Genomic DNA, 22,522 nt, shown 5'->3' with positions numbered 1-22,522 from the left:
AGCGGAGGAACTGCAGCTCCTTAAAAGTAAGTTCATTGCCAAAACCAAAACCCTATTTTATAAATAACAGCCCACTACGCCACCCTGATTAGAAAAATACTGAAGTGTCATGAAACTGATTAGTAGCCGCCGGAGCTTATCATAACGAGGCCTGGGTGCGGTTAAAACGTCGCTCCGGCCGCGCCTTTTCCTGTCACGGCGGAACGGTCGTGCGTAAAGACGGCGGGTCAGCTGACAGCTACCAGGAGCGGAATCCAGCTCTGGACGCAGCCGAGGCCAAAGCGGGAGCGGAAAGACTGGTGGTGGTCGTCAGGGAAGCAGGGTAAGCTTGCAAGAGGCGAGTCGTTCGATGCCTTCCGTGTTGAAATAAAAGGTGACCACCAGAGAAAACCCGGCGAGCGCTGTGAATTCGTGGGCGATGCTAGCGTTAGCATCTGCGCGGCTAACCGCTGCTAGCGTCAACAGCGGTTAGCTGCACGGAAACGGGGGGAAATGGGCTTTTAGGTCCATTCACTAGGAAACCGTGAATCGTTCCAGTTCTGCAATACCTTTAAGAAGTTAACATAGGTACTGTAAGCTTGTTCGGGAATGTGTACACTAACGTCGGTAACTAATAATGATGCACGAAAACCTGATTTTTCTTTTTTTACCGGAAGCCAGATTAAAACTCAGCTCGGCTCGACGTTTCGCTGATCATCGCTCCATAGCTAGCTTGCTAAATTAGCCTCATTCGATGTGCTCTCTGTCACTATGAAGGTCAAGACTTCACAACTGTCGATACCACCTATTAATATGTGAAGCAAATCCATATAAACATTTGATGTTTGAGAAGCAGCCGAGGGGGAAATGATAAAAACCCCGTATGAACGGTGAACGGCCCGGGAGTCAGTCTGTGAGCAGACATCTTGACTTCGCTCGTAGATGGACGATGAAACCCCTTCTGGTTTGGTGCAGGGTTTTCTACAGTCACGACTATCCTTTTATTTATTTTTTTCCTTTAGTAATGTTTGCCCATTTCATTTTTAATGCAGGGCGTGCTCTTCAGAGCCTCTTGGGTTTCAGAGCGTTTGGGATTGTTTTGTGGAGGAATCTGAAGGGTGTCCTTCATCCTGTTTTCCAGAGGATTCATTCATATTTTAACTGGGATACTTCTGTGTGTGTGGTGTTTGCCAAAGCCACAAATGCATCATTTGACCTACAACAGCACAGTCTTTACAGGAAAAGTCTTGTCTTGGGAGTTATTATCATAATTTCGGATTCAGTCATTTAGTCTCGCCAGATCCGGGGAGGATGGAAAAGAAATGTATCGGATATTTCGCCTCCAACCGGTGGCGAACTAATCTGCTGTTAATCTTATTTGGAAAACCAGGGAATTGCCTGTGGTGATGGCTGGTTGTAGTCTAAATTGGAGGCAGTCTTGGTTGGTGTTTAAATGAAGTCACTGGCGACGTGGTGCAGCTGCAGGATGGAGGATCATGTGTACTTGTGTGAGATAGAAGAAAAAGCGGATGTGTGTGTGGAGGGGGGGACAAATGCCTCTCTGTGCTGGTGGTCACTCTCTCGTGGCTTTCACTTCTCTATCTCTCTTCCCTTTCCCTTCCCCGACTTCCTTCCTTTTTATTTCTGTCCTCTTCTCAGGAGGGGTTTGGTTTCACCATGGCAGGTTGGGATTGAGAAGCAGCCACAATGATCGGAGGACTGTTCATCTACAACCACAAGGGGGAGGTCCTCATCTCCCGCGTCTACCGAGATGACATAGGGTAGGTTGTTTTTTTTTCTTTCTCTTTAACCAGGATCTTCATGAAGATAATCATGTGTGGGTGGATGTGTTGGAGTTGATCCTGGATGAGAGGATTGTATCTCTCAGCTTAGCTAAATGAATGTTTGTTGTGTTGCTGGAAAGGTGGAGAGACAAAAGCCATAAGCTGGGATCACATTTGGAGCATTGTTTGTAATTCCATACATCCATGGATGTTAACCTTTTTTTTAAATGAGATTTACTTATGAGACATTCTGACAATCCTATACACAAAGTATTTTTTTTTCCATTTTTTTTTTGTCTGAGGTAGGGCTCTTCTTCGCTCATGCTTAGCAAACCACACCTAATTAAAAGATTAGTTGCAGCTGTGTGGAAAGCTTTGTTTTAAAAGTTTCAACTTATTATTACCACATGGCAGAATAGTATTTAAAGAAAAAAACAACTTATCTTTATTAATGACTCTTAAAAGCCTCTCAGGTCAGTTTATTTGTTCTTTTTTTGGATGCTGCCCACTTCAGGGGTTACCACAGTGAGGAAACTCACATCAAAGATTTGGCGATTGTTGCCAGATGCCCTTCCTGGGCTCGAACCTGCAGCCTCAGGATTGAAAGACCATGGCACTGACCACCGCTCCACTGCAGCCACCCCCTAAACCGCTCCGGTCACTTTATTTACCTAACCTTATTCAAATCCTCCAGCTGCAGTAAAAATGAATCATGTTTTTCATTTATGACAGCAATCAAATTTGACTTTAAAATGAAACTACTTCCAAGAGCTTTTTGGAATCTTCTAAACATTGCCATGGTTTTATCAATTTGTCTTTTGCAATTGTTGAATATAGTTTTTAAAGCATTGGGGTTAAGAAGTTTTAACTTGACATGTAATTGTCACAGGGCTGCTGGGGTAGTTAAAAGGGTGACATTGCTAATGGTACATTTTCTGTACACCACATTTTCTTAGAATTAAGCTTGCCATTGCTACGTTTGATTAATTTGTTTATTCAAATGTTTGTCTTTCAATTCTCTGAGTGTGTTCTTGTTTCGGTTCCATTTTACTCATGCGTTCAAGTAAAAGTTAAACTTTAGGGACGATCTTTTCATGAATTTCTTGACATTTTTGTTTGGTAATTGACAGATTGTGGCAAATCATTTTTTAAGTTCCATTTTATAGTAGGGAGTTGAATGTTGAGCACGTTTTCTTAAAAAAAAAAAGTGGCAGAACGTATTAGCTGCTTTAATTTAAAAAGAGGTTAAAAGATCGCTGGCTAGAATTATACATTAGAGAAACTCTTGGCAACATATGACTTAAATCAAGGACATTAAGGTGATTGGAGAAATTGCTGAACAATTGACATGTTCTCACCTGTTTGACCAGAAAGGTGGGCTGTATTTCCGTCCCGCCTGTCTGTATTTTCTGCCATCAGTGTAGACTGAGCGGGGCGGGGGGCAAACATACTTTAAAAAAAAAAATAGATATATTACAATGGTTTAGTCCACACTGTTGTAGTAATGTGACGTAAACCACTTCTGTTTTTTGAAGGTCACAGTTCTATATCTGCAGTTGTACCGACAGCTAAACTAAACCTACCTGTGTCCCGCTGTAGTTATAATTAATACGCCATCCTGTGTATTGTAACACAGCATGTTACAGAGCTGTCCTTTGTGTTGTCAAAGTAGCATCATAATTAACACCATGTGACTCACTCTGTCTACATGATGCACAAAAATGTCTCCTGTACATTTTTGTCTCCTTTCGGTTTTTCTTCATCCTTTCCTTCTATGTATCGTTTGTCATCACTTTCCTCCATCTGTTCATCTTGGCCCATGTAGGAATAGGTAAGAGCTGCTGCAGCTTCTAAAGCATGACAGTCCTGCCTCCCCAAACCTCCCCCCGGCTCTCTCCTCCTCCTCCTCCTCATGGCCACTACTCCGTGACTCCATGAACCCTAGGCTGCATGCGTTGTCAGAAAACCCAGCAGTACCTCTAAGCATGAGTCACCTGTCATGGCATCAGTGGTAAATAAACCACGCTGTATTGAAATGCAGCAGCAAATCATCGGAAACCAAAGACGTCAGCGTCTCCCCGAGTCCATCAGCTGTGCCCGAGCATGGGGTCTGAGCATGGGATGATGGTTGATTTAGTTCTGCCTCCTTTAATTTTTATTTTCTACGCTAACAATTTTTTATTTAATTCTTTTTAGAAATTCAGGGTTCATTTGGATATTCAATAATATATTGGTAAATGTGGGCTTAGAGTTAAGCATTGTACACTGGACATTATGTTTATGTAGCTAAATCTTGTTCTGATTAATTCTAAAATGGTTGCCTGTTAAAATATTAAAAATGCTTTTTTGAAACTATTTCATATGAAGGTATCTGAGAGCTGCTGTTTTCTACTGAAGTGAACTTCAGGATGTTCTCATCAGAACATGCTTTTTCTTTGCACCGAGCTTGATTTTTCTGTATAAATCCACATTATTTGGACCCTGTTTTCCTAAAGTAGGTTCTTTGGCAGAAGTTAAAGCTGAAGTATCTTTCACTTTATCTCACTGGTGGAGCTATTCAAGTCAGATTTTGTAAATATCTTTAAATGTAAAGGCATGTCCAAACAAAGTTGAGATTTAGACTGTCTTCTTTCACATCTAGTTAATGATGATGCTGTTGACCTGATGTCTCCTCATTTTCTGATAATTATCTGTGTTTACACAAAACAACACCTCCATCTAAACATCAAGTCAAAGTGGGGTTTTTTTTGTTTTTTTTTTAACTGAAAAACCTGAACATGTTTGAGCAGTGAGGGAGTTCTTGAGTGTGGCTCTTTTATTTAGCAGCAGTGTTTTAAACTTGATTTCACAGAATGGAATGTCAATGGCACTTTTGTTAAACATTGATCCACAATAGCTTTGTTTGTTTTTTTTTAACATCCGACCTAAATGTCTGTCCCGCTCGTATGTTCATCCCAGGCGGAATGCCGTGGACGCGTTCCGCGTGAACGTGATCCATGCCCGGCAGCAGGTCCGATCCCCAGTGACCAACATCGCCCGCACCAGCTTCTTCCACGTGAAGCGCTCCAACATTTGGCTGGCGGCCGTCACGAAGCAGAATGTCAACGCCGCCATGGTGTTCGAGTTCCTTTACAAAATGTGTGATGTCATGACGGCCTACTTTGGCAAGATCAGCGAGGAGAACATCAAGAACAACTTTGTGCTCATCTATGAGCTGCTGGATGGTAGGAGACGACTGAAACCTGGATTAATCAGATTATATAAATATTTTGTAGATTGTATGTTTGTCTTTTATGCATTTACTTGTATATAATGAGAAGCTGTTATCATCCTTTTATTGAAGTCCTATTGGAGCTCTGGTGAAAGTTGCATGTTAACTCAGTGTCCCAGTTTTTATCTCTCTCTGACGGTTATCTGCTCATGTTTGTTTATTCAGAGATCCTGGACTTTGGCTACCCCCAGAACTCAGAGACTGGAGCCCTCAAGACCTTCATCACCCAGCAGGGCATCAAAGGACAAGTAAGCAAGACGTAAATGCTCAAATCTAACAGTGTAAAGCTTTCTCTTTGATAAGATTAGTTCAGCTGAAGGCTGATGTGACAGCCTCGACAAGGCCTCTGTTTGCATTAACTGAGGTTAACTACGATAAACAGTTAAATGATGACCTGCTGGGGGAAATAGTTGGGGATTTTTTGTTTTGTTTTTTTCTTTGAGGCTGGTATCAGTGTTATGAACCCTGATGTAGTTCCAGTTCTTTTATTGAACCTTATCCATAAAACATGAGCACCAGTTGGTAAAACATAACTATAGGATTGTCCAGTGTTCAGTATTATGATTAAGGTTTAAAGAACAAAACAAAAAAGCATTCATTTTATTCTTGTATTTGTACTTTCTCTGTGATTATTTAATTTTGTCTCTTTCTGTGTGTTTTTTTTTTTTTTTTTTTCTCTCATCTTTTCTTTACGTCTACTGCGGTTTTTGGACACTTCAGCACCAGGTAATATCATGGTGAAACTTCACTTTGTCAAATTGATTTTGTATTTCTTTTTGGAGCGACGCATCATTTGTTCCCGCCTTCCCCGAAGTGTTTCTGAGCTCCTGTTAGCGGCGGTCTCTGTTAGCCGTTTCCTTTTTGTTTGGTCGTGATGGCGTTTCTGCTCCCATCTCTCAGACAAAAGAGGAGCAGTCTCAGATCACCAGCCAGGTGACAGGCCAGATCGGCTGGCGGCGTGAGGGCATCAAGTATCGCCGCAACGAGCTCTTCCTGGACGTACTAGAAAGCGTTAATCTGCTCATGTCACCACAAGGTCTGTTCATATGTCCTCTGGCTGCTAGTGTGAAGGATTTGGTGAAATGTAAATGTCTAGAAAAATCGGGGGCGGATGATCTCTTTTTAAAAACATCCTGTGCTTCTATTCCTAAAATGTTTAATAAATAAATATGTAGATTCAACATGACCTCTCTGGTAGTAATTAGGCTAATTGGCTACTTAAATTTTGATAAACTTCAACATAAGACAATAGTTGAAGGCCCTTTATGAGCTAGTAAAAGTAAAGTTTTTACAGTTGCAGCTGCAAATCAACAAAAAATACTTCTTACAATTATACTTTTTTTACGTTTGAGATTGCAAAGAAATTAGTTCAATAATGCTGCTAGATTGTTTCCTGATGTTCGTGGTATCAAAAAAATTTTTCTGATTATTTAAATAATTTAGACATGAATTAAAATAAAAAATTTGGCAAAAGTTCAAGAACCAGTAAAAAGTCAGCGTCCAGTTTTTGCCTCCAACTCTTTGGTTTCGTTCCTCCCGTCCAGGCCAGGTCCTGAGCGCCCACGTGTCGGGCCGAGTCGTGATGAAGAGCTACCTGAGTGGAATGCCCGAGTGCAAATTTGGCATGAACGACAAGATTGTTATTGACAAGCAGGGCAAAGGAGGCGCTTCTGACGACGCCGGGAAGAGGTGAGCGAGGAGCTTTCCACAAGAGCAGATGCAAAATGGCCGTTCAGCCTTTGTCTTTTTGTTGAATAGTTTTGTCTTTTAAGCTCCAACTGGGAAGTTACTTGTTGAAATTTAAAGTGTTTCTTTCAGTTTGTCTTGACCGTTGTTGTTTTTGCTGTTTTACTACGAGACAGCTTGGTTTTAATTTTGCTTTCTTTTGGCTGGACCGTTCCTGTCTCCTCCTGTCTTTGTTTTTTTTTTCTTGTGCTCTGCTGTTCCTCAGTGACTTGGGGGGAGGAAGGTATGGGATTAACAAGGTTCCTCTTCCACATCAGTGCACATACACCACCCCCTGTTTGTCAAAGCCTGTTGGGCATTAATCTGCATATTGTCTCGTCAACTCCTCTGTGTTCTGTCTCGTGGCTGTTTCCTGCTGTTGTGGTGTTGTTTGTATGTTTTTGTTTTTTTAAGCCCAAATCAACCTGCTTGGCATTTTACCTTTTTACTCAGACATTTAACAGCAATCATTTAATGTTCAATTACAGAATGGTAAAGCTAACCTTAACTAGGTTCAGATGTTCTGTGTTAGTGACCACTTCCTTTTTTTTTTTAAACTATAGGTTGTGTGTTGTTCACTTCTGGACATTTTAGGGAGAGTAGAAACACTATTTTTAAGACTCTGCATTATAATACCAAATTTAGAAGTGTATCTTTTAGTTGACTCCTGGTATCTGATGTGATCCTGTTGTTTCCTGTCATCTCAGTGGGAAGCAGTCCATAGCCATCGATGACTGCACGTTCCACCAGTGTGTGCGTCTCAGTAAGTTTGACTCTGAGCGAAGCATCAGCTTCATCCCTCCTGATGGAGAGTATGAGCTCATGAGGTCAGTAAATTTATATTTATTATTATTATGTAAAGTATTTTAACTTTCTAAAGAACAGAATGTGGCTAAAATGGTGAGCAGTCACAACTTATGCTTTACACTAAATTGTTGTAGCTTATAACATAAGCATCCTTGTCAGGATTAATAGTTTTTAGACTTAACATTTGCAAAAATGACTTAAGTCTTGCTTTCTATAACTTAAGATTTTTTTTCCCTCGGTTTCTCATAGATATCGCACCACTAAGGACATCATCCTGCCGTTCAGAGTTATTCCTCTGGTCAGGGAGGTGGGCCGCACCAAACTGGAGGTGAAAGTGGTCATCAAGTCGAACTTCAAACCCTCACTGCTGGCTCAGAAGATTGAGGTCGGCTCCTCTTCCTGTCCACCTAAAGCCTACAAATGTGTCAAACTGGTTATGTTATTGTTGCATGGAAAAAAAACACTTATTATAACCAACTGAATTTATAATGTATTATTTTATTATTAGGGATATGTTTTCTCTACAGCTGCATTTTAACTAGACTTTGGCTGTTCAAAAATCCCCATCCCTGTTGATTTTATAGTTGATGATTTGTTTGAAATGGCGTAACATTTACCTCCATTACTAGAACCAGTTTTGGGAACTTCTTTCCTCAGGTGCGAATTCCAACCCCCCTCAACACCAGCGGTGTGCAGGTGATTTGCATGAAGGGAAAAGCCAAATACAAGGCCAGTGAGAACGCCATCGTCTGGAAGTGAGTTTAAGCTCTGATTAAACATTTTACTGAGAGACTTTAATCTGTACCCCACGTCTTTGGTGTCGAGTCTCAAATCAGCTCTTTTGTGAATCACTTTAATTCTTTGCAAATAAAGTTTCATGTTGTTTTAAAGTTTTGTTTTTCTTGTCTTTATGTTTCCAGTGAAGTCAGTTTCCCATCATGTTTGTGTGTTTGCAGGATCAAACGGATGGCTGGAATGAAGGAGTCCCAGATAAGCGCTGAGATCGAGCTGCTGCCCACCAATGATAAGAAGAAATGGGCCAGGCCTCCCATCTCTATGAACTTTGAGGTAAAAAAAAAAAGTCAGGCTATTTTTGATTTTGGTCTTTTAGGCATAAATTGAAGTTGATTGCAACTCAACTACAGGTTTTCAAAATGTATTTCTCACACGTTGCATAAAGTTTAATTGTCTTGTTTATAAAAATGTTATCAGTCAGATATTTTCCAATCAGACCCAGCAGCTGAAGTGAGACATTCAATTTAAGTCATTGTCAGTCAGTCAGTCTCCAGCCAAACAAATAAACTCTGGATTCAATAAAATCTCAGTATTCTTTAAGTACATCTCAACCTGTTGACTATTTTCTCCTTGACACCGTAAAGCCTCCTACACACAACCTATGATTAAAAAAAAAAAAAAAGAAGAGAAAAAAAACAACAAACTTCTGCCTGTGTGGCCTGCGTGTCCCAGCCTGTTTCAACTTCCTCCTCCTCCTCGTCTCTGCAGGTTCCTTTCGCTCCATCCGGCCTGAAGGTGCGCTACTTGAAGGTGTTCGAGTCCAAGCTCAATTACAGTGACCACGATGTGATCAAATGGGTGCGGTACATCGGCCGCTCCGGCATCTACGAAACACGCTGCTGAAGTCCGACCCCACCAGGCAGCAAACTGACCACCTCCCTCTCATCTATCCTGTTGAGAATTTTTCTTCTTTCCTCCTCCTTCTCCTTCGTCTTTATTCTTCCCTCAGTCCGTATCACTTCTCCCACCACTCCTCTCATCCCTTCTTAACTAGATGTTGGAGATTGAATTTACGTTGTTTAAAAAAATAAGATAATGGTGTAATTCAGATATATGCAAAATGTGAACCATTGTATCGTATATATCTAGTAGTGCTGAGTAAAACTGTACATCTGGTGTCTGATAGAAAAAGACGAGTGATGCTGGGGGGCTCAGGGGGAGAGGACTGGAGGCTTTGTTTATTCAGTGTTATTGATCCTCTTCTCCACATCCAGGAGTCCCATGTGTCAGTTCACCCTGGTGAGATGGTTTATCAGTCGTGATTTAAAACGAGTCCCGGTAGTTTCCATATACCCCCAGTAGTCTACGTTCTGAATAAATTGACTGATATTTGAGCTTGTCCTTGTGTTACTTGAGGGTGAAATCATTTCCAGCAGTCTGTTTTACATGGTTGGAAAAAAAAAAAAGAATTGCGTTGTTTGGTTTTGTACTTAAACTGTATTCCCTTTTTTTTTTTTTCTTCCCCCTGCTTTTAGTCAGTCATGTCAGGCAGTTTGAGGTTAGACCATTATTCTGAGTAGATCATTGTGACTCATTCCCACAGATATTTTGTAAGCACTAAAATTTACCTTTTCGTCACACTACTTTGAATTCAAAGATCAGTCTGCAGGGCTCGCAGCGAGGTGAGGGCTCCCCCTGGTGTCTGCTTCGCCACTGTCTGCTTCTTCATGTTGTAGCCCTGGTGACCGTTCTGTCCAATAAAATCTATGTAACCAAACTCTATTTATTTTTTGCCTTTTGAACTTGGTTTAATTTGCCTCAATTCCACCATATCACTGTTTCCTGATATTTTTCTAAAAGGGGAAGAGCTGGAAATGACTACATGTTTGCCTAAATGGACAGATTAGACTTGAACTCTTGTATCACACATGAGAAACCAGTCAGATGTTTTGGCTAACAAGTTTAATTATATAGTCATCTGCATTCAGAACATAAGACAAAAACAACCCCAAATAGTAAAACTATTTGAAAACATTTCTTTGCCTCCGTAGTGGGTGCTGTTATTGGCGTGGACATGCTCATACTGACAAACTCACTGATTTAAAGAAAAGGTTTACAAGAATCGAGGCGAGGCTTCCTGGAAGTAGCTTAGCACCAGAATCTAGGCTGGATTTTTTTTTTTTTTTTTTCCCCCCCTCAGTCTCTGCAAATTACACCAAATGTTTCGGTGGGAAACCAAGCCTAGAACAGACAGATCTGACGTTTATATTAGAAGACAGTCTTCCTGGAAGTAGCTTAGCACCAGAATCTAGTAGGCTTTTTTTTTTTTTTTTTTTCCCCCCCTCAGTCTCTGCAAATTACACCAAATGTTTCGGTGGGAAACCAAGCCTAGAACAGACAGATCTGACGTTTATATTAGAAGACAGTGTTGCTTACATGTGCTTCGCCACTGAATCTGTGAGACGGACTGAAAAATCCAAAATATTTAAGCAATCACACTGCTGTAACACCAACTGTTGAAAGTAACAAATCTGTTCTTGTGAGGAGGTAGCTACACAAAGGTCAATGCCTTCAAACAGCAGATGGGACACCGTATAGAGCGAGTCCTGTTTTAACATTTCAGGACTGCCATCTACCCAGGAGGAAGCTTTATTGATGAAAGAGCCTTTTTTTTTGTTTTCCTTGAAATATCGTAACAGTTTATCTGTATATTTGCTATTGTGTTTTAAACTTAAAATCATCCCTTCCTAAGTTAAAAAACTGCAATACTTGACACACAAAACAGACAAGCCCTGCCTTGCTTACATTGATTCTCTGCTCAGAATTTACTGGGATGGAAAAACAGATCAAATGTAGAACTATATGCGCAGTAAATTAAAAGCTGGATCCAGATGGGCCAGCTGATGAAAACCTGTTGACAGGAGGCTTTTTTTTTTTTTTTTCTTTTCAACATGCTGACTCAAGTAGCTCGTGGACATGCATGCTGCTGTTTAGTCAACGCATCTATTTTCAGATTCAGTTCACATCGGCTAAAATCGGAAGATTTCCTGGAGTTTTAAAAGAAAAGCAGAGCTGGTTTCACATTAAGCAGAACGTAGATACACGAGCAGATCATTTGCACAGCTCAGTTCTTGTGACCTGCTCTGCGGAGACACAAAGTGCGTTTCGTCTCATGATTCCTCAACTCATCTGTGCCAGATCCGAACGACAGACGCTTCAACTCCAAGTGATCAAAACCCAACAAAGCCCCTTCCTAATGCACTATAATGCAAACATAAGAATACAGTCAGAGATAGAACAGTGTGCTGAGTGTAACGACTGAAAATAGCCCCAAGTGACAGTGAGTGGCATAACAGAAAACGTGACAGAGACATGTGAACTAAATTTGAAGAATTTGAATGACTAATTGTAATGTTTACTGACCATTACACACAAACAAAAAGAATAAGTGGCTATTAAAACAAGAGCTGGGGAGAACCTGGCTCTTACAGTTAACGTGACACTGATGTGCTAAAAGTAAAACCAGAAACAAAATGGAAAAAAATAAAATAAAGACGTTTTGCAGCCTGGAGCTCAGTGAAAGCTACGCAGCTTACAGTGCTATCTGTAGGCGAACGACGAAGACGAAGGTAAACCTTGGTTTAGTTGTCATCGTCCTCATCATTGTCCTCGTCCGCCTCCACGTCGTCGTCGTCCTCGCTGATGACGTATCCCCGCGCGCCGCTGTGGTGAGGGGGCGACGGCGGAGGGGAGGTCTTGGAGAAGAAGGGGAGCCGGAAGGTCGGGGAGGGCGAGCGCTCCTCGCGGGTGGGGCTGCTGTCGGGGCTGTGCCGGGGGCTGATGGCCTGCAGCATGCGGCCTTTTCCTTCCTTCAGCATGTGCTTCTGTGGAAAGGAGGCCAAACAACACCAGATTATGCACTGTAGCAAAAAAGGACAAAACAAGTTCTATGTAAGGATAACGGACAAGATATAATAACTTTACTGTACAGGAGTGACACAACTCCTCTGGTTTCAGTATTTAAACATGATTTCACAAATCACACAGTTTTTACAGCTTTCCTGAATGGTTTTGTCCTTGATGATCACTGGCAGACTCAAACATCAAATGTCACTATCATCAGACATCCAGTCAGCATTTTTGTGAATTTCCTCGCTTTCTGCTGTACGATTACAGATGTTTTCTCCTTGCAATCTACCAGTCAGCAGAAAAAACTGGATAAATATCTTACATGTGTTTGGAGAAATACTGTAATCTCTGATTTACAAATGTAAAAGCTTCCAGTTTGTTATTTTGTAAAAAAAAAGCAACAGGTTCGTGTTACTCTGCATTCATCCTGCTCGTCGATATCGATGTCTTTGAAAACCTACTTTAGCTTGGTTAAGACAAGAACGTTGTTTTTTTAAAGCTGATCTTTATGACAGATTGTGCTTGCTGGCACTTGCAGGAAGATCGACTGATTTATCTGAGAGCAGACATCACCGACCGATCTGCACGGGATGCTGGGATGACACTGTTAGCTCGAACAGTAGGTTCCTTCCAATGTTCCCTGTCAAAAAAAAAAAAAAAAAAAAAAAAAAAGACTCCCACCAAACAAAGATTCAGACTGAGATGCATGTAGACCCCTGAGATAAACTTTATTTTGGGAGTAACTTTGCAGCTAACATTTTCCTTAAATAACCAATCTGATTATAGCCTTAAAGTTTGGATGTTTCTGTCTTTGCCTTTTATTTATTTTTTTATTGTCCATTGTGCCTGTTATGGTGAATGTTTTAAGGAAAAGCTTAAAGGATGTAACATATTTGGGGGCTCGCCCGGTATTTGATACTGGGACCTCATGTAGGTTTAAAAATCAAACAAAAACTGCTAACATAAAGCTTTTTTTCCACTGCAAGATGTTTTCTAGACTAATGTATTTTCTAATTAAGGTGCACTCCTAATAAGCCTTTTTATTAACACAACATGTTAAGTGCAATCAAAAGCAGCCTCCTCACCAGAGCTCCCTCGGGGCCGAACATCTGCAAGAAGTTACCGATGAACTCCCGGGATTTCTCCTCCCACTTCTGGATGAGGTCGATGCTCTTCTCCTCCACTTTCTGAACAAATTCTTTGCTCTTCTCCTCCACGTCGCGCACCTTCCTCTTCACCTTGTCCACACGCTCCTGCAGGTGGTACTTCTTCTCCTGGTGTGGGGGCAGCAACGAAGGTTTGAACTGATAATGGTCAGATCATTTCTGCGTTCAGATTTTGTGTTTAACCCGTAAGTCGTACATTGATGAAGCTGACGTTGAGCTCTTTGGCGGTGTATCCTCTCTGCAGGTTGCGTCTGACGTACACGTCGTAGTCCCGGACTATCCGAGTGATGATGTCTGAGGTGGAGATGCCCTCTGTCCGTTGGGTGGGAGCAAACATACCTACAAAGAGCAGGCAGGAACAAGAGGATAATAAAAACACAAAATGAGAATAAATGCCTTATCTGCATCAATAACCATGACACTTCTAGCTCCACTAAAGTCAAGTGAAACATTCTGGGTTGCTGTGGAGCATCCTGAAGCATTAGCTGTCTTCAGCTGAGACACACAACAAAACATAAGCAACTCTAATTTCTAGTGCCAGTGACTCATGTTTGTCAAATCAGTTCTGCAGAAAAATATTCATTTATTGCCACTAGCAACACAGATTTATAAATGTTTTGTCTTTTAAACAACTTTGACCTGCTCCTTTCAACTAAAATCTAAATTAGATCTAACAGACTTTATATTGGAGAGCTTGGAAGTTAAAATGATATTTTGCATTCAGCTAGAAAACAAAAAAAAGGGTAATTTGTTATTATTTCAGAAGCACTTTTGGTGACTCTGTCACTGACCTGCTTCTTTGATGTGCTTGTACACGTCATCGCTGCCCGCTGAGGAGTACGGGTAGTCGTCGTGAGCCACAAAATCAATCTGGAGAGGTCATTACAACAAATCAACACAGCAGATTCAGGTCTACAGTTCGTACAAACACAAAAATACACACACAAAAACGAACAAAAAAAGAAAACGGCGAGGAGAAGGTTACAAATGATTGGGGGGGTGATGGCTGGCCAGCCCTTCTTGTTAGCTCTTTCGCTAAAAGCTCGTTAGAAGTTCGCCCCTCAGCTCACAACCTGATCTGATCTGCTCCTTCACGAGTTTCTGTGCGTCGGCCACTCACGCGATGCTTTGCGAGGAACTCTGGCGTTAAAGTCCAGGGAGCGTTCCGCACCACCTCGTCCACGTAGCGGCAATGTCTGATGGCGTCGTATCGCTCATCCTCGTTCATCACCGTGAAGCCCTTGTATTTGTGGGTTAGCTCATCGCTGCACACTGGGAATGGGAAGAAATATTTACACATATTGTTCAGAAGAGACCTTGAACATACTAACAGCAACTATTAGTCTCGGCAATTAATCTCTCCTGATCTATTTTAGAAAGATTTTTTTATATAAAACAGCTGCTATATAAGTGTGTGTGTTTGTGTGTAGTGTTACCAACATTTCTCACCAAAATCTGTCCCCTCTTAGTTTAAAACTCTGACAGGAAAGGTGGCGGGCAATATGCATCCCTTAAAGTTATGCTTGGTATTTCAATTTAAATGTTTGTTGTTTTTCAGGAACTGAGATGCTTGAAAAAGAGAGTTTGCCAAGAGGCATCGATAGCTATGATGCACAAAGTAGGCCATCAAATGGGAGTTCTATTATATTATATTATATTATATTATATTATGAGGCAGTTCTTTTGACACCAGTGTGCTCAGGTCTTTACTTCAGTCATGGGAACTACTGGAACCAAAGGTCAAAAGGTGAGCTATACAGGTCTCTTCACTCTACTAGAATGCAGAACCTACGTGTTTTGTTTTGTTTTTTTAAATTATAGCTTCATGTGACAAGTAGTCAGCCACTCGTCACAAACAAGGACCGTCTTAACAACTGTCCAGTTCAAACCCAGACTCTAACTCTCCAACTCACCTCCAACAATGAGATGTGTATTTGGAAAGAGGCGTTTAGCCTGCATGAGAGCCCTGGCATGACCTGAGTGGAAAACATCAAAGATCCCATCTGCATAGACTCGCACTGGTCTGTTAACTGAAAGAGACAAGAGACACACACGGAGACAGTTCGGTCAGCGTGCAGACGCAGTTGGGACTGAGAAGAAATTCTGATTAAAAGGGGGGTGTCGTGTGCAAAAACAAAAAGGAGTTTCAGACTCACGAGGCGTTCCCGTCTTTGCCTCTTCCATGCTGACTCTCTCATAGGGTTTTTTATCAGCCGGCTCAAGCTCATCAGCAAAAGGTGCAGGATTTTTCAGTCCCTAAAACACCCAGAAGCATTCAAACTGAGACATCACTGATAATTAAGTTCTATTTAAAATCACACCAAAATGATTGTTCTACACAACGCTGGAGCAGTTTATTGTGTAGAAGAAGAGGAAAAAAAGTGAAATTAGCACTAATTCTGCAGAATTCTTTCCTGCACTCTTACAGAATATAATAATGTGGTAATCAGAAATGTTGCACTTGTGGGTGAACGGAGTGCTCCTCAACAAGAACCTTAAACATTTTAAAATTCTTCTGCTTAATGCTGTTTGCAACAGTCAACAAAGACTTTCATAAAACCCACTGCTGGAGCACACGGCTGACTCACCACAGTGCATCTGGGGATTTTCCCAAGTCTTTCCCCTTCCTCCGTCTCCCCATTGGAGCTTTCTCTTCTTCGTTTTCTGGAAAGCAACAGCTCGCAGGAGCTTTCAGCCTCCATCTTGATTCAAAGACAAATAGGAATAAAAAAAATTAAATAAAAATTGCCACAGGCTGGTTCGCAGCGTCCTCGTACGATCGTAAAACAACACACAGACGCAAACGCTCAACTTCACACTCTGTCACGTGCTCGTGGTCTGCACACAGCCTGGAGTTACATAATTTTAGCATGCTCAGTGGAGTCTGGACAGCTGTGGGCTTATGGAGGCTGACATATGTTTCGTCAACTTTGACCAAGTAACAGAGAGAGAACACAGTATGTGCCGGGGCCTAATGAACCAACAGGACAATTTGTATTTAACTTGCAAGAACAAGACAGCCAGAGCTGTTTTATTTGACTCAATACATCAACCTGACATCTAACTGTGACCATAAAGTGATTGCAAAGATGAGAAGATCTAAAAACAGAATTTAAGACTGCAGAAAACTAAATGTGATAAGATTTTTGCAATTTAACTCTAAAGTCATGCATCAAAAAAAATGCACAAACACAAACCTTTAAAGGTTTTATTTGTTATGCCAATTGTCCCTGAGGCAAAAACAATTAATTTAAATTCAATAACTGCTAAAAGATGGAGGCTGCATAGCAATTTTATCTCAATAACCAACCATGTAGAAGAAGAAAAACAAAACATGGGAGTGTCTAGGCACTTTCACCTTTTTGAACAGACTTTCAAAAAGGTGACTACTTGTTCATTCTGCCTGTCAGCACAGTGCAAAACAAAATAAACCAGTGTGGGCATCCAATTACAGCGTTTCTTGTGTTCTGGGCTGAGGCTCTGCCCCCATTCCACACATTCCATCACGCCACAAAAAAATAAAACCACTGGTCATGAAAGGGAGAGTTAAATATTTTCACTCGTGCCTCTTCCTTATCTGGTAATTACATTATGATAATGTTTTTAAGCCGTGCAACTCCTTTATCATCTGATTAGACAGTAGCACCCTTGGGTTGGAGCTCTGCAGCTCTATCAGCTATGAAAGATTGACTCAGTAGAACAAGTGAAGGACGAAACGGTTCATATCCCGGGTGGTGACAGTGACCTGATCCCACACGGGGCACTTGTGCAATCGTTTCCCTGCCCCCTTTTCTCTTGGCAGCAGCTGACAGCGAGAAGAAGCCCTGCAGGACTCACACCAGATGATTTACACGAAGAGCAGATGTCATCCTGAAACTGGCTGCCATAACAGGAAAGCAACAAAGAGACACTGCCAACTCTTTTTTTCACACGAAACTTTCCTCCTGTTTCCCAATAAACCCTGTGACTTCATTTAGTAATGCAGGAAAAACTTGCACTAGATCCCTGCTTTTGAATTACTTCAATCCCCTTATGCATCTGTCAGTTAAACTACTAATAAAGCAATCATTTAAACTCAAAATACTGTGGAAAATGTACCTTTGAGAATTTCTAAATTCTCAAAGGATGACATGAGGACGACAGCAAACCTTCAGTTTTTGGGGCTGCAGCAAAAGTTAATGAATACAGAGTTAAACCTATTCCTAATTTAACTTTTCAAAATTCCATAGTAGACACATTATAAGTTAATTTCTCGTTACTTAGTGGTCCACGGGTAGAAACTAAAAACCAACACAGCTGACGGAGCAGCTGAACTGGTGCAACTGGTTAAAACCTTGGTTTACTTGACGATTTCAGAAAAGTAGCTCAATAGTTTAACCACCAAAGAGTCAGGGACGTAATGTTAGCTTAAATTTAACAACTATTTCAAAATTTTGTCTACTTACCGTTCCTGTTTTGGTCTGAAACACTGATTTGGAGTGATGGGCGGTATAGTTTACGCCGCTAGCTCCGTCGAATGCTAGCTAACAAGCTAGCTGTCAAGTTGGATGGCTTATTAGCTAACTTAAGCCGCTAGCAGCACGCTGGTTGTCTGACATCATTATACGAATAAGTGCGAAAAAAAACTATGCGTCTGACTCCCAGGCAGCTGCTATATCGGAGCTCAAACCCGCAACAACCAGGACAACAGACAGTTCTCAGTGACAGTTTGTGTACTACAACGCTGACAGGTCACCAACACAGGAACTACAAAACATCGACATCCTGAAAGGAAGTGACAGTCGCGCGTTTCCGGGCCAGTATTTGGTGCCACCTAGTGGACGCAAAAAATATAATATCGTAAATGACTTTCGGAGGAGAATGAGTTAAAATAAAATATATTACTTCTATTTTTATTTATCTGCATATTTGTTTGTTTTACCTTTTATTAAGTACGTAAGACCTTGTCCTACATATTGCGATACGGTAGGTGGCGGTATGAACCTTAAGCCGGTATTTGCAATCTGTCATTAAACATAAAAAGAAGAAAAGAAGAAGAAGAAGAAGAAGAAGAAGAAGAAGAAGAAGAAGAAGAAGAAGAAGAAGAAGAAGAAGAAGAAGAAGAAAAATAATATTCCCCGTTGCTATGGAAACAACTGTTTGAAACCCAAGTTAGATACTGTCGGCTGTTCCGTTTTCTCATCAAAACAACCCAAAAGAGCACTGAGCAGCATAAACGATGGTAAATTTTCCAACTACATTAATTAGCTAATGACAATTAGCTAACTTTTTAATTAGCTAATGCTAATCAGCGGCTAATGGCTATACATTGAGATGAAGCAGATACTCTTCTGAGAGAAGCAGAAACTGAGGATGCTGATGCCCTTAAAGAAGCACCCAATTATTGCTATTTTTTAAATCTTATTTTACCTTTTTTGTTTTCCAGCCGCCCAAAAATAAAGATACAAATAAAAAGCCTGCCGAGGCAAGACCACCCATTCTGATAAATGGCCTTTCCAAAGAGGAGATATCCAAAGAACAGGTCAGAGCTAAAATAGAGACAAGTTTAAACACCAGTCTGTGTGTCTGTCTGTCTATCTATCTCCCACACAGAAAATACATATTTACATTTTGCTATATTTGATGACCACAACATGTATAAACTATTGCATAAACGTGTTGCTTAGATATATCCTGACTACAACAAAAAACAAATTGTGTTTCAGTTGGAAGAGCACATTGTGCGCCTACGTGAGGAGCTGGACAGAGAGAAAAAAGAGAGCAACTACTTCCAGCTGGAGAAGAATAAGATCCACAACTATCAGACAATCAGTAAAAGGAAACTAGAGGAGGACGAGGCCCAGCTGAAAAACCTGGAGAAGGCTGTGGAAGAGGAGGGGGGCCGTCATCGATTAGAGATTAAGGTGAGGTAAACATACAGTTATATGTTAACTGCAGTCGGATTCAGGGGCTGGGTTTACTCCAAGTCTCTGATTTAAGTCAGGAGTTAAATAAATATGTAAAATTGCACCAAGATTACCAGATAAAAGTAAACCTTAGTGTGTCATATTTCTCACATGAGATACAAAACTGACTTAAAATATGGAATTTCAGATCTTACACTGTATACTGAAATGGTCTCAGTTGTGATGAGACATAACCTGAAAAATGTTAGTTTTCCCACAGGAAAAAAAACAAACAATTTTTACTCATATTTATTAGTTTGTGGAGAACTGCATTAGTGAAAAAAACACACATTTTAAACAGATTTTATTCTGATTTGCAGATTAAAAAAAAGACCTTTTAGAGCTTTTTGATGAAAAAAGACAAGAATCAGGCAAGTCTGATCTTAAATACAACCCAAAATAAAACTGCAGATATGGGGACAGCAGTGATTATTTCATATTCTACAAGTTCAAAGAAAATTATGTGCAAAGCTCTCTAAAGACCGCTCATGTCTGAGTTCAATTTTCTTCAATAACCTCCATGAAAGGTGTAGTGACTTCCATTACGTCATGTTGAAAAATGGTTATCTTTTTTCCTGTAAGCTAAATTAGCAGTAAACAGAGCTGACACTTGCTTTTCTTTAAATGACACATTTAACTTTTTTTCCTCATGAGGTGTTAAAGCAGAAGATGAAGCACCTCCTGTGTGAACACCAGAACACCGTCTCCGAGCTGAAAGCAGGAGGTTCGGTCTCCATTAACACGCTGCAGAAGGGCCAGGATGAGCTGGAGGCGGAGTTTTATGAGGACATTGAGGCTGCCATGGTTGCCATCCAGGAGCTTGACTTTGAAAATCGAGTCAGGGAACTTGAACTGGTCTGTACTACACCATGTTGTCATCGCCTGCCAAGATAATGCTTTGCCTGTGTGTGAGCTTGTTTGTCTGTAGTGCTAGCAAAATATCCCATGAAGCAACTTTAAGAAAGTTATCATTAGATGTACAACTAATTACCTTTTGGAGTTGTTCCAATTCAAATGTGCCTCATATTGATGCTCGGTCACATAAGACACAGTGGTGTTTTTTTCAAATGCATGAGTCCCAGCAGTGTCTTAAACAGACACATGTCGGTGTTTTTAGTTGGTTCAAGTTTGAAGAGTAGCCATTCTTAATGTTACAGCATTTTACAGTACTTCACTTTTCTCAGTATTTCATTTTTTTGTTGGTTGTTTATTTTCATACTGATTTCATTACAAGCAGAGGTATTTAATGTTTTTATTTTTATTTATTAAAGTCCGTATTTGGAACAGCTGTCGTTTCACCCTCGCACTCTTGTAGCCGTGCGGTTCTCTGAAGTTCTTATGAGTTTCCCTTCATCTTTCCATGACATTTTTTCCCCTCTCAGTTGAAAGTCTTTGCTCAAACACCAGTTCGGATGTTTCCTCAACAGAAACACGAGGAAGAAATGGCTGCAACCAGGGACCACATGGAGAGGCTACTCGCGGGTAAATAAATGATTTAAAATTGAATTGAACTTTATGTGTTTGCTGCAAATTACCAAGCTGTGTACATAAATATATCTGTTTTTTTTGGCCACCATTTGATTAGACACTAAAGGCAGAAACGAGGAAAAGATGCAGGTGGAGCGACAGAAACTGGAGAACTTAAACAGAATAATGATCAGTGAGAAAGAGCTGCACTGGAAACGGCACTTCGCTGCTCTCACGGAGGATCAGAACAACACCCTCTGTGACATTCAAACAACTTTTGTCATCGCGTCCCGAGATATCCTGAACCAACTGGAGTTCTCTGTATGTGTGCCACTTCTCTCTACCCATCGCTCTTCGAGCTTTTATGAATCATTTGCTTGAAAAGAAATGCTTGTGTTTGATTTTTGTTTTGGTGTTTTGGTGACTTTTATAAAGTCTTACTGTTTGATATGTTTATTAGGAGCTGAATATGACGAATCATTTGCTGCAACTGTTTTCTAACTTTTCTTTCCTGCAATTTGTTTTTAAATTTTTTAATGCAACATGTTCCTTTTGCATCCAAGGATGAAATTAGACAAATGAGGAAGACACTGGGGAAGATGAAGAAGGAGAGGCACTCGGTTGAGGGTGACAACTGTCACGTCTCTGAGCTTATCACAAAAGTGGAGAAGAAAATCACTTCCAATCAGAAGAAAGTAGAACTCAGCTCAGGGGTATCTGTTGTCTTTCTTCATTTTGTTTTTTGTTTTGTTTTTGGGAAAGGTTAAAGCTTACTGTTGAAACTGAAACACTCGATTTTGCTGCAATGTGTTTTTTTTTTATTGATTTATAGCATAGCTCATTCAAAAAAACAAAACAACAACAAACCTCTACACAAAACAAGGTTTAATTAGTTACACCTTTTTTAACAGAATAAAATGAAAATGCCCAAAAGAAAAGCAGTGGAAAAAATGAAAGCTGATCACAAGGAGATGGAACAGAAATTCAGCAAGGTAAACGCTTAAGCTCACAACCTTTAAACATAAGAATAATCCATGTCAACCTTTGATTAAAGATTCGTGTGCATACCTTCATATTTGATGCAGCTGCAGCTGGAAAGGGACGAACTGTCCGAGTCGTTCCCGCGGAAGATTCAGTGCGCTCGGGATGAAGCCGGAATGGTGAGCAGCCTGCTGGAGAGCCAGCTGCAGAGCCTGACAGACGACCTGAAGAAGGCCCAGGCTCAGCTCCACTCCGTGCTCTCAGCCCCCAACATGGACCGCGCCGCCCTCACCGAGGTCGCAGACAAAGCTGAGGTACCGACGGTGATTCACGCGTCCACAAGTGGACAATATTTGCATGCATGCTGAGGATAAGAACAGAAAAATGGGTTTGTTTGTAGGAATATTTGCAGTTCAAAGACGCTACCATCAAGAACTTAGAGCACAAAAGAAATTCGACGTCAAAGGTTAGGAATGCATTCACCTCCAGAAACAAAACCATGACGGTTTCTTTACTCTTTTTATTTAACTGAAAATGTGTGTCCTGCAGGCCTGTAAGGACGCTGAAACAAGAGCTGTTTTTTCCTGATTTGGGGGAGGTCTCACCATGCAGGAGGTCCGTCTGGGAAAGCAGAACATGGATTTAAAAAGAAGTCACACCTCAGCAGAATATCAGTTTTTGTGTTTTCCCTTTGTTACAAGTATACATGTTTAGGACTAAATAAAGCTTAGCTGGGAATGTTGTTTTCATTTC

General features: G+C 40.9%; 3 protein-coding genes and 1 long non-coding RNA gene across 4 annotated transcripts; 2 read left to right on the top strand and 2 right to left on the bottom strand.

Moving 5' to 3' along the window:
• Nucleotides 1-166: 166 nt before the first annotated feature.
• Nucleotides 167-10,083, top strand: LOC108239504 (adaptor related protein complex 2 subunit mu 1). Its single transcript, XM_017422248.3, has 12 exons — nt 167-322; nt 1,639-1,760; nt 4,722-4,987; nt 5,200-5,282; nt 5,755-5,760; nt 5,935-6,070; nt 6,579-6,723; nt 7,467-7,586; nt 7,816-7,951; nt 8,224-8,321; nt 8,523-8,634; nt 9,070-10,083. The coding sequence occupies exons 2-12, from the start codon at nt 1,687-1,689 to the stop codon at nt 9,202-9,204; spliced, it is 1,311 nt and encodes a 436-aa protein (XP_017277737.1). The 5' UTR covers nt 167-322; nt 1,639-1,686; the 3' UTR covers nt 9,205-10,083.
• Nucleotides 7,805-8,269, bottom strand: LOC119616613. The gene is made up of 2 exons (XR_005232565.1): nt 8,184-8,269; nt 7,805-7,980 (listed from the first exon to the last, which is right to left on the bottom strand). It is a non-coding gene; the product is annotated as an uncharacterized LOC119616613 (long non-coding RNA).
• Nucleotides 10,084-10,618: 535 nt separating the features above from the next.
• pcyt1aa (phosphate cytidylyltransferase 1, choline, alpha a) lies at nt 10,619-18,127 on the bottom strand. Its single transcript, XM_017422249.3, has 9 exons — nt 17,822-18,127; nt 15,965-16,078; nt 15,533-15,632; nt 15,290-15,406; nt 14,497-14,648; nt 14,168-14,246; nt 13,573-13,715; nt 13,296-13,484; nt 10,619-12,185 (listed from the first exon to the last, which is right to left on the bottom strand). Exons 2-9 carry the CDS (start codon nt 16,076-16,078, stop codon nt 11,943-11,945), a joined length of 1,137 nt encoding a protein of 378 aa, XP_017277738.1. The 5' UTR covers nt 17,822-18,127; the 3' UTR covers nt 10,619-11,942.
• Nucleotides 18,128-18,353: 226 nt separating this feature from the next.
• Nucleotides 18,354-22,326, top strand: LOC108239496 (dynein regulatory complex subunit 4). The gene is made up of 8 exons (XM_037981919.1): nt 18,354-18,368; nt 19,082-19,279; nt 19,976-20,176; nt 20,704-20,803; nt 20,907-21,109; nt 21,352-21,501; nt 21,874-22,111; nt 22,319-22,326. Exons 1-8 carry the CDS (start codon nt 18,354-18,356, stop codon nt 22,324-22,326), a joined length of 1,113 nt encoding a protein of 370 aa, XP_037837847.1.
• Nucleotides 22,327-22,522: the final 196 nt, after the last annotated feature.

This window comes from Kryptolebias marmoratus, linkage group LG20 (assembly GCF_001649575.2).
Source record: "Kryptolebias marmoratus isolate JLee-2015 linkage group LG20, ASM164957v2, whole genome shotgun sequence".
In the NCBI taxonomy this organism is placed as follows: domain Eukaryota; kingdom Metazoa; phylum Chordata; class Actinopteri; order Cyprinodontiformes; family Rivulidae; genus Kryptolebias; species Kryptolebias marmoratus.
Note: the sequence above shows the minus strand (reverse complement) of the source record. Positions and strands in the feature narration are given on the sequence as shown.